The sequence below is a fragment of the Oncorhynchus clarkii genome, chromosome 6 (assembly GCF_045791955.1).
Source record: "Oncorhynchus clarkii lewisi isolate Uvic-CL-2024 chromosome 6, UVic_Ocla_1.0, whole genome shotgun sequence".
NCBI classification, from domain to species: Eukaryota; Metazoa; Chordata; class Actinopteri; order Salmoniformes; family Salmonidae; genus Oncorhynchus; species Oncorhynchus clarkii.
The window spans coordinates 14,670,526-14,687,628 of NC_092152.1; the positions used below are offsets into that span (position 1 = coordinate 14,670,526).

Genomic DNA, 17,103 nt, shown 5'->3' on the forward strand with positions numbered 1-17,103 from the left:
TTATAATGGCGATTCTGATCCAATCATAAAATCCTGGACTGAGAGGATGGAAGTTCAATATGTAGCTAGAAGGTAGAAGGCTAATGTTAACTAGCTAACGTTGCCCATGAATGGAAGTTAGGATAGCGAGCAAGCATTTTAGCCAGGTAGCCTAGGACAACAACAACTAAAAGTGTGTTGTGTTTGACAGAGTCTTGGACTGTTTCGTCAACATGAAAGAGAGGAGGATGGCATTGGCGTTTCACTACAAGTAGGATGAGTCAACATGTTCTTTCTACTTGCACCAACGCATGCACATAGACACACACAAATCAGAACCATGGACAGCCACATCATATTTAGCTTACGTTGATTGAACTAAATAATTTTTGCTATCTTTTAGTTGTCACTGTATAAGACTAAACACAGGTTGATTTGATGATGTTGAAATGTTGAAGTTGAAATGGTGCTGGAATAGTGGAGGCAGCTCCTGTTTTCTTTTTGAGTTGCAGTAACTCTCCGTTGTTCTAAATCAACAGTTGTTTAGTATTCCAAAAATGTCAGTAAAAATTTACTTTCTTGACCATGCTGTAAGTCAAGTAACGGTTTGTTACATGCAATATGCTTTGTAGACTTCACCATACAGAGGTTTCTCTTCGTTTTTAGTGATGGTGTGGTTGAATTTATTCAGAATTTACTCTTCTTATTGTCTCTGCCTTCGGCCTATATATCACGGCATATGAACTAACAGGTTATAGAGCTTAGTTCTGGCTTGGCTTCCCCAGTGATTCTACCCACATTGCCCATGAGACAAACACGTAAATACAGCAGTACAGTACAGTCTCTTTCAGACCGTTATAGACGCAGTTTTCAAACCAACCAGAAGGGGCAAACTGCAGGATCAAACCTGTTGGCTTGTGGCACCAAGCGACTTCTATGTCTGATAACCATTCAGTCACCATTAACCCATGAAGGTCAGTGATCTATCCTCATGGCCAGGCCTTGACCACACTGTACCAGCGGCCGCCATAGAGGGCATGTCTGTCGTATTAGCAGACAATACTAACCTCCTCTCCCTCCGACCAGCTACAGATATCTCTGTGCTGCTGGCACCTTGCCAGCACGACATGAAAGCAGGCAGATGGTTCGTTTTGAAGCCGCAGTTTTAATACATTATTTATTTCACAAGTAATCCTTGGGTGAATATCTTTTTTCCCCCTCCCTCTCTTTTCATAACACCATAAATATCTGTTTAACCGGTCCCCGAGATGCACGGCACGTTCTCCCCCCTAATCAAGCAGCGCTCACTCGCAGACACAAAGAGCCCTGGAAGGCATACAGGATCTCACAGTTCCTTAACAGGGGAGGGGGGGTTGCTTCGACAGAGCCAAAGTCAAACTCCAGTAAACTGTGGCAGTTGAAGGTGGACCGTGCAGATGCCACGGTCTCTCATTCTAAATGAGGCTTTTCACCCAGCCCGTTCCCATGGCGAGGGTCGCTGTGACGACTGAGGATAAATATACACATAAGTACATAACGGGGAGTATGTGGAAGGAGGTGGAGGAGGTTGATTTTCAGGTTGACCTCTACATCCCATGACTCCATCCTAAAAGGCTCCATCCTAAAAGGCCTGGTGTCTGTGTTTGTGTGTTTATGTGTGTGTGTGTGTGTGTGCGTGTGTTTGTGTCTTTACGTGTCTGTGTACTCTTCTAATGGGGCCAGGGTAGTGCTGCCATGATCACCTTTCCCATCTCCCACTGGGGCCTCTCACCTCAGCCAACCAGCCTCTCCATCAGACAGACTCAAGGTCGGCACAGTGGCCCTGGACCCACCTCCACCCCTCTCCACCATCCAACCCCCTCACCCCGCCTGCCCCCATCCCCTTGCTCTCCTTCCCTGTTCTCTCCAGGTTCCCGGGTGGCAGTTTGTGATGAATGGGACACCATTACTCTTCTCCTTTGTTGGCCTGGTTTAGCCGCTGCCCTCTTCCAAAAACATTCACAACATCCCCAGCACTACACTACTCTCAGCCCTCCTTTGTTCTCTGAGAACCCAGGTTAAAGGAACAGTCATTTCAGGGAGGTATTAGTGATGTAGAGTAAAATATACTGTATGCATATTAAGTCCAATAGCACAAAGACCATATGTGTTTCTCAATCCTGATCGAGGCAAGCCACAGGTTGATGCTATGTTTTCAATTAAACCAACCCCATTCATCGGAGGGAACATGTCTGGCCTTCAAACAGTGGGAGACATTTTTCCTATCACAAATTGACACATAACAAAAAAAAATGTATTATACACTATGGTGCAATATCAATGTAATATGACAGAGTAAGTCGTGCTGATAGTTAATTTGCTCTGATTCATCAACTTGCTTTACAAAATCAAGTCCAATTCATTCTGTCTTCATAACACCTGCAATGTCATTACGTATGTGCGGAGATAAAACAAGAGATCGGGACAATAGGAACATTTACGCATTTTGAAACGTTGTTTAAGAAGAAAGGCCCATCACCACAAAGTGATGAGATTGTGCCTTCAAACGGAGAATAAAATATGCATCCTCAACCCTCATAACACATTTATGACTCTTGGTAAAAGAAAAGGAGCAACTGCCTCTTCCCATGTTTGACTTTGAGACACAGGCGCAACAGCTGTCATGTGACGTGTTCCAGATTCCAGCCAATCAGAGGGCAGAGCGTTCGAATTTGGCTGCTGGGGGACAAGGAGACCCACAGCTGGGCTAAAACCATTGACAACTACGTGCTGTTTTCAAGGGATTGTTAAATACATTTGATAAATGATTTAGTTTTAATGTCATCACCTCTTGAAGAGAGGAGTTATACAGCAAGTAACTGCATGTTTTATGATCAGCAAACATCCATTGATCAAGTCATTTCAGATACAGTACACGTGGGTAGCATATCCATTTGCCATGTAGCTAGCTAAGCAAATCATGTGTCATTTAGCTTGCTTCATCAGAGATGAGGTTTTTGTAAAGAGCTTGACATCGGTAAGTCCTTGTCTTGGTAAAGTTGTCAGTCAGACTACTGCCATCGCCACTATAGATGGCAAGCAAATCAAACAATATTTGGATATAGCCATCTAGCTTATCCCTTGAAAGTTAGCTTGTTAACTAGCCATAATGACATCATCTGTTATTAGCTAGCTAGCCAATTTGATGTGATCCATCAATAAATGTAGCCTGTCATGTCTGTCAGCAGCAATCGTGATTTAACACTCTTAGAAACAATATAGAAGAGGGGATAAAGTTGGATCTACTTACCACTATATTTAGTCAACTGAACACAGTTTAGCTTGCAGAGCAAACATTATCAGCTGACAGTACATTGGCAAATGCAAAGGATGGGAAATGAACCTAAACCACTCGTCAGTTATAGTTCACTTTTATTTATATCACTCAAACATCCATTTAATAATGGCCAATATTGAGAGATATCGTAAGGCTACCATACGTATCTGAAATGACTGATCCTGAAACACATGACGTCCTGTATAACTCTGACGATACAGCTAAATGTGCACAATTGTTTTGCATGGAATTATCAGAAATGTGTAGTTCTGACTATGCTTTTCAAGAGGTGATGATATTACAACCACATAGTTAACATTTATTTAACAATCACTTGAAAACTGTATCCAGTGCTTTTAGCGGAGCTGGGGGACTCCTTGCCTCCCAGAGTCTGCATCATCTGGTGTGAATGGTAGTTGATTAAAGGGTATTGACGTAAACTAGTAGGCTGTGGTAGAAGGCGTGTAGGTAGCTGTGGCTCCTGAGGACAGAGGACAGGGCCCTCTTGGGTTAGCAACGGTGTAGAATCACAGCCCCCTGATATGGCTTAGGCTTCTAGAGCTCTAAGCAAGTAGGCATACACAAGTGTGAACACACACGCACGCACAAACACACAAACACACAGCACAGCAAGAGCTCACCCATACAGCTAGCAAAGCATCCCAAGCGATGTAACGATTAGAGAGAGGACTTGAGGTGCTATTAGCTCCTGTGATCTGTCAATGGTCACCTAACTTAAAGTGGAACTGATAGCGTTATAACTACTTTGCAGATATGAAACAAACAGACAATCATAATATCAGTCAAAAACATCAAATTTCCAGTTTATGCTATGGTACTTTTTAAAACATTTTCTGTCAAGCGAGCACTTAGATATGGTCATTTTCACGTTTTCATAAATTCTTAGAATGTGAAAATTCTACAGCAATAAAGAGTGGGAAAGATGGCGACACGTTTGGACAATTAATAGACACTGCAGTAAATAAAACCAGAACCGGAGTCTATGCAGACCGGTGCGCTACAGCCAACCAGAGCTACAGTAAGCCTTTATGCAAACAAGTCATTTGCCACGCAGGCCTGCCATCATTCACTTTGAACTGGACTGTGTGTTTACAGGCAGTAAGGCCTGCCATCATTCACTTTGAACTGGACTGTGTGTTTACAGGCAGTAAGGCCTGTCATCATTCACTTTGAACTGGACTGTGTGTTTACAGGCAGTAGGGCCTGCCATCATTCACTTTGAACTGGACTGTGTGTTTACAGGCAGTAAGGCCTGCCATCATTCACTTTGAACTGACTGTGTGTTTACAGGCAGTAGGACCTGCCATCATTCACTTTGAACTGGACTGTGTGTTTACAGGCAGTAAGGCCTGCCATCATTCACTTTGAACTGGACTGTGTGTTTACAGGCAGTAGGACCTGCCATCATTCACTTTGAACTAGACTGTGTGTTTACAGGCAGTTTGGCCTGCCATCATTCACTTTGAACTGGACTGTGTGTTTACAGGCAGTAGGGCCTGCCATCATTCACTTTGAACTGGACTGTGTGTTTACAGGCAGTTGCAACATCGTGACTTTAGATCATTAGAATACGTTCGCCAAAAGCCACAAAATACATCTGAATGGATTTCTGCAAATATGTAAACACCACGGGAGTCCTCTTAAATTTGGGAACTTTACAGTTGATCTGGCCCATTATGTGGTTCAAAGAGCTAACTCCCCTGTCACAGAAGATGCAGTGCATGCTATGGTTGTACCAGTGTCATTGTCTCTTTCAGTCTCTCTTTCCTTACTGGGAGGGATCCTACATTCCTGCAGTCATATAAGAGGGGGCACCTTTCCATGCTGGACCACCCCAACCCCCCCACCACCCCACGAAGGGGACAGGGTTGGGGCGGAGTGGGGGATAACGACTGTGCGTGTGTGTTTTTAACAGAGCGAGCGTGTAAGTGAGACGAGGACAGGGACAGACAGTACACAGAGATCCTTGCAGGCGGAGCGGCTGGACAGACGAACGATGTGCCATAGAAGCCAGACAGAGACACCGGCAAGGCCAGGGGCATGGCCACACTTACCAACATCACCCGTATCCACTCAAAGTGCCAGGAAGCCAACATATCCTCGAGGATATGGCTTTCAGGCAGTCGCCCGTCCTCCGAAGGGCCGGGTCTAGGCACCTTGTGGGTCAGAATAGATCAAGAGGTTTTTTTAACCAGGGACACAATGGAAGGGTTAAAACAGGGCTGAGAAGCAGACATCTAGGGGGAATAGGAGGGAGAGGAGTTAAAACAAGGCTGAGCAGCTGACATCTGGGGGGAATAGGAGGGAGAGGAGTTAAAACAAGGCTGAGCAGCTGACATCTGGGGGGAATAGGAGGGAGAGGGGTTAAAACAAGGCTGAGAAGCAGACATCTGGGGGGAATAAGAGAGAGAGGGGTTAAAACAAGGCTGAGTAGCAGACATCTGGGGGGAATAAGACAGAGAGTGGTTAAAACCAGGCTGAGCAGCTGACAGCTGGGGGGAATAGGAGAGAGAGTGGTTAAAACAAGGCTGAGAAGCTGACATCTAAGGGGAATATGAGGGAGAGGGGTTAAAACAAGGCTGAGAAGCTGACATCTAAGGGGAATAGGAGGGAGAGGGGTTAAAACAAGGCTGAGAAGCTGACATCTGGGGGAATAGGAGGGAGAGGGGTTAAAACAAGGCTGAGAAGCTGACATCTAAGGGGAATAGGAGGGAGAGGGGTTAAAACAAGGCTGAGAAGCTGATATCTAGGGGGAATAGGAGGGAGAGGGGTTAAAACAAGGCTGAGAAGCTGACATCTAGGGGGAATAGGAGGGAGAAGGGTTAAAACAAGGCTGAGAAGCTGACATCTGGGGGGAATAGGAGAGAGAGGGGTTAAAACAAGGCTGAGCAGCAGACATCTAGGGGATATAGGAGGGAGAGGGGTTAAAACAAGGCTGAGAAGCTGACATCTGGGGGAATAGGAGGGAGAGGGGTTAAAACAAGGCTGAGAAGCTGACATCTGGGGGGAATAGGAGAGAGAGGGGTTAAAACAAGGCTGAGCAGCAGACATCTAGGGGATATAGGAGGGAGAGGGGTTAAAACAAGGCTGAGAAGCTGACATCTGGGGGAATAGGAGGGAGAGGGGTTAAAACAAGGCTGAGAAGCTGACATCTAGGGGGAATAGGAGGGAGAGGGGTTAAAACAAGGCCGAGAAGCTGACATCTTTGGGAATAGGAGGGAGAGGGGTTAAAACAAGGCTGAGCAGCTGACATCTAGGGGATATAGGAGGGAGAGGGGTTAAAACAAGGCTGAGAAGCTGACATCTGGGGGAATAGGAGGGAGAGGGGTTAAAGCAAGGCTGAGAAGCTGACATCTAGGGGGAATAGGAGGGAGAGGGATTAAAACAAGGCTGAGAAGCTGACATCTGGGGGAATAGGAGGGAGAGGGGTTAAAACAAGGCTGAGAAGCTGACATCTAGGGGGAATAGGAGGGAGAGGGGTTAAAACAAGGCTGAGAAGCTGACATCTAGGGAGAATAGGAGGGAGAGGGGTTAAAACAAGGCTGAGAAGCAGACATCTGGGGGATATAGGTGGGAGAGGGGTTAAAACAAGGCTGAGAAGCAGACATCTGGGGGATATAGGAGGGAGAGGGGTTAAAACAAGGCTGAGAAGCAGACATCTGGGGGAATAGGAGGGAGAGGGGTTAAAACAAGGCTGAGAAGCTGACATCTAAGGGGAATAGGATGGAGAGGGGTTAAAACAAGGCTGAGAAGCTGATATCTAGGGGGAATAGGAGGGAGAGGGGTTAAAACAAGGCTGAGAAGCTGACATCTAGGGGGAATAGGAGGGAGAGGGGTTAAAACAAGGCTGAGAAGCTGACATCTGGGGGGAATAGGAGAGAGAGGGGTTAAAACAAGGCTGAGCAGCAGACATCTAGGGGATATAGGAGGGAGAGGGGTTAAAACAAGGCTGAGAAGCTGACATCTGGGGGAATAGGAGGGAGAGGGGTTAAAACAAGGCTGAGAAGCTGACATCTGGGGGGAATAGGAGAGAGAGGGGTTAAAACAAGGCTGAGCAGCAGACATCTAGGGGATATAGGAGGGAGAGGGGTTAAAACAAGGCTGAGAAGCTGACATCTGGGGGAATAGGAGGGAGAGGGGTTAAAACAAGGCTGAGAAGCTGACATCTAGGGGGAATAGGAGGGAGAGGGGTTAAAACAAGGCCGAGAAGCTGACATCTTTGGGAATAGGAGGGAGAGGGGTTAAAACAAGGCTGAGCAGCTGACATCTAGGGGATATAGGAGGGAGAGGGGTTAAAACAAGGCTGAGAAGCTGACATCTGGGGGAATAGGAGGGAGAGGGGTTAAAGCAAGGCTGAGAAGCTGACATCTAGGGGGAATAGGAGGGAGAGGGATTAAAACAAGGCTGAGAAGCTGACATCTGGGGGAATAGGAGGGAGAGGGGTTAAAACAAGGCTGAGAAGCTGACATCTGGGGGAATAGGAGGGAGAGGGGTTAAAGCAAGGCTGAGAAGCTGACATCTAGGGGGAATAGGAGGGAGAGGGATTAAAACAAGGCTGAGCAGCAGACATCTAGGGGATATAGGAGGGAGAGGGGTTAAAACAAGGCTGAGAAGCTGACATCTGGGGGAATAGGAGGGAGAGGGGTTAAAACAAGGCTGAGAAGCTGACATCTAGGGGGAATAGGAGGGAGAGGGGTTAAAACAAGGCCGAGAAGCTGACATCTGGGGGAATAGGAGGGAGAGGGGTTAAAACAAGGCTGAGCAGCTGACATCTAGGGGATATAGGAGGGAGAGGGGTTAAAACAAGGCTGAGAAGCTGACATCTGGGGGAATAGGAGGGAGAGGGGTTAAAGCAAGGCTGAGAAGCTGACATCTAGGGGGATAGGAGGGAGAGGGATTAAAACAAGGCTGAGAAGCTGACATCTGGGGGAATAGGAGGGAGAGGGGTTAAAACAAGGCTGAAAAGCTGACATCTAGGGGGAATAGAAGGGAGAGGGGTTAAAACAAGGCTGAGAAGCTGACATCTAGGGAGAATAGGAGGGAGAGGGGTTAAAACAAGGCTGAGAAGCAGACATCTGGGGGATATAGGTGGGAGAGGGGTTAAAACAAGGCTGAGAAGCAGACATCTGGGGGATATAGGAGGGAGAGGGGTTAAAACAAGGCTGAGAAGCAGACATCTGGGGATATAGGAGGGAGAGGGGTTAAAACAAGGCTGAGAAGCTGACATCTAAGGGGAATAGGAGGGAGAGGGGTTAAAACAAGGCTGAGAAGCTGACATCTAGGGAGAATAGGATGGAGAGGGGTTAAAACAAGGCTGAGAAGCAGACATCTGGGGGATATAGGAGGGAGAGGGGTTAAAACAAGGCTGAGAAGCAGACATCTGGGGGATATAGGAGGGAGAGGGGTTAAAACAAGGCTGAGAAGCAGACATCTGGGGGATATAGGAGGGAGAGGGGTTAAAACAAGGCTGAGAAGCAGACATCTGGGGAATATAGGAGGGAGAGGGGTTAAAACAAGGCTGAGAAGCAGACATCTGGGGGATATAGGAGGGAGAGGGGAAAATAATCCACCTGATGTGTTAGAAAAGATGGCCATCAATGTGGCACACTGCTGAACAAGACAATACACTTTTCTCCCCTCCTTTTTGTTTTTTTCTTTCCCTCTCTATTAGCCAAACATTATTAAAATGCAGTTCCTCTGAGCATCTTTGGGAAAAAAAGGTGGGTGAAAAAAATACATGAAAAAAATAGGCACAAAAGTGAAAAGCGTATTTTACAGCGTGAAGCTTTTCATCCTTCAGAGGCAGGGAGAAGAAAAGAACTCCAAGCAGCTCTTACTTTTTTTTCTCCCATTCTCCTCTGCATTAAAAAAAACCCTGAACGTGTTACCTGAGGACACGCATGGCGAATCACAAGTCCAATAGCCCCAGAGCAACTTTTCTGTCACCCTTTTTAGAGTATTAAAAATAATCCCCCACGTACTCTTTAGACCAATTACATCAGAGCGTGCAGCTATCGGCAGATCTGCGTGCTGCTGTGACTCTGGCGGCTCCTGCTATCTGCAGATAAGCACCAGCTCCCTCCATGCCCAGATCCACACTGTCACAATGCTACCCGAACCAGGATCAGATTTTGCAGAATTACACAGTGCTGAGAGGTTACCTGCGTTTTCCTCTCTATTGTCAGGGAGACAGGGAGAGAGACAGAGAGGGAGAAAACAGATCAAGAAAGAGAGGGAAAGGGAAGGGAAGGATAGAAAGAGCAGCACAGAAACAACGAGAGTACAGAGGGAGAGAGAAAGCGAGAGATAGATGGAGAAGAAGAAGAGAGAGAGAGAGAGGGGTAACGATAGATGTGAAATGGGGTGCAGCGTATTAAGGTTCTGCTGTTAAGCCCAGGGGTCATAGGAATGGGAGTGTGTTGCTATGGTGCCCCGGGTGTTGACGTAGCAATACAGCAGTGGTTAATACCCAGGCACCTGCCAGGCCATCGATAAACACAGAGCTGCTATCAGGCTGCCACAGCTGCCTTTGCACCCTCATTAGATCCTCCACGTGGTAATGGCAAAGAGATTAGCAACTTTTTATTAGTAGATAGAATCTTCCTATTCTCGCCTAAACAGCATAGCAGTCATATCACTTGATTTTCTTCTTTCTCTCTGATTGATTGTCAGGCGGAACCCACTGAAAGCCCCCATTGATTTCTTGTGTTTTTAACAAAACACAGGAAATTAATAAGACAAATAGTGTTTTTACGTGAATTATACTGAACAATGTTGCAGTGGGTTCCCTGTCTGTGTGTTCCCTGTCCAGTAGGGTGTGTGTGTGTGTGTGTGTGTGTGTGTGTGTGTGTGTGTGTGTGTGTGTGTGTGTGTGTGATTCTCCTTCTGGGAGAGGGGTGATAAAAGCCTGCCTCAGCACTACAGAGTTGAAGGATTAAAATATAAAGAGATGACTAGAGAGAGGCAGCTTTTGATCTTTCAAGAGATCCTTACTTTAACTTAGCATATTCATCACAACTGAATCCCCATGGATGTTAGAATGAATAGTAGAGAAATGTCTGTGTTATTCACACTGTGCATCTGTCTATACAGTAATACCTAGGAAGCATATTGGGGAAAGGGGATAGACAAGTGTTTAACAATCGGAGAATCTATACTGTACATACACCTAATAATACATTTAGTTTTAGCCTGAAGAAGAATGTTTCAAATGTTAATGAGTCAACATAACAAGAAACAAACCATGCTTTCTAGAGACGATACCACTCAGGGTACCTCACTGTAACATGTGAGCTACAGCAGTCAAAGTTCTGTCCTGGTATGTTTCCAAACCAAGCCTGCCGTGTACGTACAGGCCTGTATGTGTACCATACACATTCAAATACTCTAAAGGACAGAGAGAGTACACCCAGTATCACACAGAGAGAGACACAGGGAGGAAGAGAGAGACATCGGGAGGAAGAGAGAGACACCGGGAGGAAGAGAGAGACACCGGGAGGAAGAGAGAGACACCGGGAGGAAGAGAGAGACATCGGGAGGAAGAGAGAGACATCGGGAGGAAGAGAGAGACACCGGGAGGAAGAGAGAGACACCGGGAGGAAGAGAGAGACACAGGGAGGAAGAGAGAGACACCGGGAGGAAGAGAGAGACACAGGGAGGAAGAGAGAGATACAGGGAGGAAGAGAGAGACACCGGGAGGAAGAGAGAGACACTGGGAGGAAGAGAGAGACACCGGGAGGAAGAGAGAGACACCGGGAGGAAGAGAGAGACACCAGGAGGAAGAGAGAGACACTGGGAGGAAGAGAGAGACACCAGGGAGGAAGAGAGAGGCACAGGGAAGAAGAGAGAAACACCGGGAGGAAGAGAGAGACACCGGGAGGAAGAGAGAGACACAGGGAGGAAGAGAGAGACACAGGGAGGAAGAGAGAGACACAGGGAGGAAGAGAGAGACACAGGGAGGAAGAGAGAGATACAGGGAGGAAGAGAGAGACACCGGGAGGAAGAGAAAGACACCAGGAGGAAGAGAGAGACACAGGGAGGAAGAGAGAGATACAGGGAGGAAGAGAGAGACACAGGGAGGAAGAGAGAGATACAGGGAGGAAGAGAGAGACACCGGGAGGAAGAGAGAGACACCGGGAGGAAGAGAAAGACACCAGGAGGAAGAGAGAGACACAGGGAGGAAGAGAGAGATACAGGGAGGAAGAGAGAGACACAGGGAGGAAGAGAGAGATACAGGGAGGAAGAGAGAGACACCGGGAGGAAGAGAGAGACACTGGGAGGAAGAGAGAGACACAGAGAAGGGAGAGAGAGACACCAGGAGGAAGAGATAGACACAGGGGAGGGAGAGGAAGAGAGAGACACCGGGAAGAAGAGAGACACACAGGGAGAGGAGAGGAAGAGAGAGACACCGGGAGGAAGAGAGACACACAGGGAGGGGAGAGGAAGAGAGAGAAGATGGAATGGGATGAAGATAGAAAAAGGTAAGGGGAGGGAGGGAGAGAGAGAGGAAGGGAGAACGCTGACATCTGTAGTAGAGGTGTGTGAGTGTGGTAAGCTTGTGAGCAGGACATGATTGCAGTGTGTGTCCTATCTGGCTATCGGTGGTCCTAAGGCAAGAGGAGAGCGACTCCAGTGACCAGCCATGGTAGTGAGTGTAATCTCAGAGCTCCTCCAGCTCGCTTTCGCTCCCCCTCCCCCTCCACCCTCTGGGATACAGGGCTATCACACACATCACAGCACAGTGTGCGCATACATACACCACACACACACACACACACACAAACTAAGACACAGAAACACACAGACCCTGGAGGTAACTACCTTACTCCAGCTCTGGACAGCAGGCCGTGTAAGACAAGGCTACAACATAGACGTCATTCAGCCCCTACAGATAATACTGTTGACTCTGTCATATACCTACACCTGTACAGTATGTCAGCTTCAGATCGACCTATACGTTTTCATCAAATATTGCAAGCGGTATGTGCATTTTTGTGTGTGTGTGTCTGTCGGAAGAATGATGTCTGTTTATTAAGCATATATGTGTGTATTCTCTCTCTCTCTCGATGAGTGAGCAGACGGCGGTGTGTGTGTCGACTGGGAGTGCGGTGGCGGCGTGTTCGCCCCTAGATCCCCTGTGGTGTGGGCCTGTCTGGTAGGTGACAGGCAGGGGCCCAGAGAGATATGGACGCACGGAGGGAAGGAGGAAGGGAGGGAGGGAGGCAGGCATGCAGGAGGAGGATGCGGACGAAGATGAGGAGGAGGAGGAAGATGAGAAGGAGGAGGAGGAGGAGAAAACACAGAGTTGATCTCCATTCTTTCTTTTCCCCTTCAGATACCATCTTGGGTTTAACAACTGAGCCGTCCACATCAATTAGCCTGGACTTTGGACTTACGAGAGTAAGTGACTAATATCAGCATTGGCTCAGAAGAAAGACACTTTTCACGATTGCCCAACAATCTGTTAAGTGAATACACATGTGGCGGCCTATGCAAAGCCCTCAAGGGGTCCTTTCCCCAATGAAAAACAGGTGCTCCACTTTTTTGCCATGTAATACCCAATTTAGCCCTGGGAGCAAAGGTTATCCAGCTAATAGCTAGCTGCCTTGTGGCGTACAGGGAAGAGCAGAACACACGGCCAGAACTGAACATCTGGGACGGATTGCACATACTTGCAACATATGCTTCAGGTTCAATTAAAATGAGGCCTCGGCCCATTTATTAATCTTTTTTTCTACCTCCAAGTCGTAAAAAAAAGGCCTCCTCTGACCTGACCTTAATATTTTACAATTTGAGCAAAGAAAAGAGGTAATGAGAGTGTCAGGTCACTTCAATTCCTAAGAGAGGGAGTAGTAAAGACATTTGTTCACCCTCAAAACTCCATTTGATGTGCACTTAACCAGGGATGAGGGGGAAAAAAGAAGGTTTGGGAATAAATGAGAAGGGGGTGAATGAATGGAGGAGGGAGGGTGGTTGGGGGAGAGAGATATTGGAGAAATAAAGAAGAAAAATACCCCCTTTCAACTTCCCTACAGCTCAAATGGAATGTTTACTGTTGAGGGGAGCAATAGATCAAAATGTATGAAGCCAGAGTTGGTCAATACAAGCCTTTGTGGTCGCCTTGTTATCCGGCTCCCCAGCCCTGTGTGCAGAAAGAGGAGGGCCCTCTTATGTGAAATAATCAGCTAAGGACTCAATCTGACATCGGCCCCGAGCTGCAGCTCCCTCATTTCAAATATGAAAGTTGAAATGTATTTCTTTCTATAATGTGCACCTTTTCAAACGCCTGTTTTCTTTCTGAGGGGAGAAAATGCAGAAAAATAAGAGGAGAGAGATATAAAGAGGGGAAAAGTTTCAAGGTTTTCTAACGCACATCTTCAATTGTCGGCCTCGTACATTGTAGCCTTGGAACTTCGCTGCCACGAGACTTTTCCGTCAGAGCCACTGGAGGACAATGGGGGATGGAAATGCAGAGACGCATGTGGACTGACTACACATAATATCGTCTTTTTTAACCCTGTGAACTCACATTGGCACTTAATTCAAAGCCTAAAATAACTCAATTAAGAGACTTCAGGCTATATCATTTTAGATAGCAAATTGCTTAGTCAAACACCCCATAGAATTACCATAAAAATAACAGACTGAACAGATTTAGCCAAAAGTGGTGCCAAGAGATACTAAACGAAGCAGATGAAATTCTAATTGGTCTTGGTGTTGGACACAGAATAACCAAGAAACGCCATTAGTCCCAAGTGTGTAGATAAAGCACACCGTGCCACGCAGGGCTGTTCACCTCATAGGAAGACAGAGGAAGAGTCAATAGCCGTACAGCACACTTTACTTCTGAAATAAAACAGAAAGTGGGGAATGGTTACTTTAGATTTGGTTGAGTCAATAAGATTCTGCTATGTTGTCTTTTGTTTATCCAATCAATGTATTGAGGTGCTATGGAAACCCTGTGGCCAGCTGATAATATCAAATGTCAGATCCTGTACTGGTGAAGTTGAACCATGCTGACTAGGACTAGAAGGGACCAGGACCAAGCTGGTATGGCTACTCACTGCCACTGTGTAAACGAGCCAGCTAACCACTAAAGCAGCCACCTGTTTTTACCTGATAGCTGCTGTTTTATTACTTGGACAATGAGAAGATCGAACCCGGGTCTGGAGTGATGCATCTATCTTTAATGAGTGCCGGCTGGGGCCCGGGAACCTGTCATGCCGGCTGGGGCCCGGAAACCTGTCACGCCGGCTGGGGCGCGGGAACCTGTCACGCCGGCTGGGGCGCGGGAACCTGTCACGCCGGCTGGGGCCCGGGAACCTGTCACGCCGGCTGGGGGCGCGGGAACCTGTCGAGCCAGCTGGGGCGCGGGAACCTATCGAGCCAGCTGGGGCGCGGGAACCTGTCGAGCCGGCTGGGGCGCTGGAACCTGTCGAGCCGGCTGGGGCGCGGGAACCAGTCGTGCCGGCTGGGGCGCAGGAACCTGACAGACCGGCTGAGGCATGAGAGCCTGACAAGCCGGTGGAAGCAGGGAAGTCCGGCGATCCAGCAGAGGCATGAAAGCCAGACAAGCCAGCTGAGGCAGGGGAGCCTGGCGATCCAGCAGAGGCATGTAAGCCAGACGAGCCAGCTGAGGCAGGGGACCCTGGCGATCCAGCAGAGGCATGAAAGCCAGACAAGCCAGCTGAGGCAGGGAAGCCTGGCGATCCGGCCGAGGCATGAAAGCCCGACGAGCCGGCTGAGGCAGGAGAGCCCGGAGATCCGGCTAAGGCAGGTGAGCCTGTCGATCCGGCTGAGGCATGAGAGCCCGATGAGCGGGCTGAGGCATGAGAGCCTGATGAGCTGGGCTGAGGCATGAGAGCCTGACGAGCTGGGCTGAGGCATGAGAGCCTGACGAGCCGGCTGAGGCATGAGAGACTGGCGATCCGGAAGCAAGTACAGGGAGTGAGTGTTTTAATAAATAAAGCAAATAATAAACACGAAACACAAACAACGCACCGAAATGAAACAGAGTCAATAACACCTGGGGAAAGAACCAAGGGGAGTGACAGATAAAGGGAAGATAATCAAGAAATTGATGGAGTCCAGGTGAGTATCATGAGGTGCAGGTGCGCTTAACGATGGTGACAGGTGTGCGGGATTATCAGCAGCCTTATGACCAAGAGGCCAGAGGGGGAGTATACGTGACACTATCACTGCGTTGCAGTGCCTTAGACTGCTGCGCCACTCAAGGAACCACTCAAGGAACAATGCAGAGAAATTAAGTTGAGTTAAGAAAATATTAGAAAAGTATAAAATAAAAAGAAACATTAAATTAACATTAGCGAGTCTATATACTGTACAGGGGGTACTGGTACCGAGTCAATGTGTGGGGGTACAGGTTAGTCGAGGTAATTTGCACATGTAGGTTGGGGTAAAGTGACCATGCTTAGATAATAAACAGCAAGTAGCAGCAATGTAAAAACAAAGTAAAAAGTCCATGTAAATAGTCCGGGTGGCCATTTGATTAATTGTTCAGCAGTCTTATGGCTTGGGGGTAGAAGTTGTTAAGGCGCCTTTTGGTCCTAGACTTGGTGCTCCGGTACCGCTTGTCATGCAGTAGCAGAGAGAACAGTCTATGACTCGGTTGACTGGAGTCTTTGACAGTATTTTGAGCCTTCCTCTGACACCCCCTAGTATATAGGTCCTGGATGGCAGGAAGCTTGTCCCCAGTGATGTACTGGGCTGTACGTACTACCCTCTGTAGCATCTTACGGTCAGATGCCGAGCAGTTGCCATACCAGACGGTGATGCAACCGGTCAGGATGCTCTCGATGGTGCAGCTGTAGAACCTTTTGAGGATCTGGGGATCCATGCCAAATCTTTCAGTCTCCTGAGGGGGAAAGGTGTTGTCGTGTCGTGCCTTCTTCACAACTGTCTTGGTGTGTTTGGACCATGATAGTTCATTGGTTATGTGGACACCAATGAACTTGAAACTCTCAACCCCACTACAGCCCTGTCTATGTTAGTGGGGGCCTGTTCGGCCCTCCTTTTTCCTGTAGTCCACAATCAGCTCTTTTGTCTTGCTCACATTGAGGGAGAGGTTATTGTCCTGGCCCCACCCTGCCAGGTCTCTGATCTCCTTCCTATAGGTTGTCTCATTGTTGTCGGTAATCAGGCCTACCACTGTTGTGTCATCAGCAAACTTAATGAGGGTGTTGGAGTCGTGCTAGGCCACGCAGTCATGGCTGAACAGGGAGAACAGGAAGGGACAAAGTACACACTCTTGAGGGGCCCCAGTGTTGAAGATCAGCATGGTAGCATGTGTTGTTACCTACCCTTACCATCAGGGGGCAGCCCGTCAGGAAGTCCAGGATCCAGATGCAGAGGGAGATGTTTAGTCCCAGGGTCCTTAGCTTATTGATGAGCTTTGTGGGCACTATGGTGTTGAACGCTGAGCTGTAGTCAATGAACAGCAGTTCCTTTTGTCCAGGTGGGAAAGGGCAGTGTGGAGTGCGATTGAGATTACGTCATCTGTAGATCTGTTGGGGCGGTATGCAAATTGCAGTGGGTCTTGGGTTTCTGGGATGATGGTGTTGATGTGAGTCATAACCAGCCTTTCAAGGCACTTCATGGCTAGTGACGTGAGTGCCACGGGGCGGTAATCATTTAGGTAGGTTACCTTCACTTCCTTGAGCACAGAGATTATGGTGGTCTGCTTGAAACATGTAGGTATTACAGAGTCGGTCAGGGAGAGATTGAAAATCACAAATACTGACAACCATGATACTATGCATGACGAGGTT

At 47.7% G+C, this 17,103-nt stretch overlaps 1 protein-coding gene across 4 annotated transcripts in view; it reads right to left on the minus strand.

Moving 5' to 3' along the window:
- The window catches only part of LOC139410650 (multiple C2 and transmembrane domain-containing protein 1-like), a 272,821-nt gene that overhangs the window by 28,069 nt on the left and 227,649 nt on the right, over window positions 1–17,103 (minus strand). For 3 of the 4 annotated variants that reach the window (XM_071156008.1, XM_071156009.1, XM_071156010.1), the window contains one exon: window positions 5,371–5,472. The exons of the other annotated variant lie outside the window; for it this stretch is intronic. In XM_071156008.1, the coding sequence (XP_071012109.1) occupies window positions 5,371–5,472 (102 nt within the window). The remainder of the gene's footprint in view (window positions 1–5,370; window positions 5,473–17,103) is intronic. 4 annotated transcript variants of the gene reach the window in all.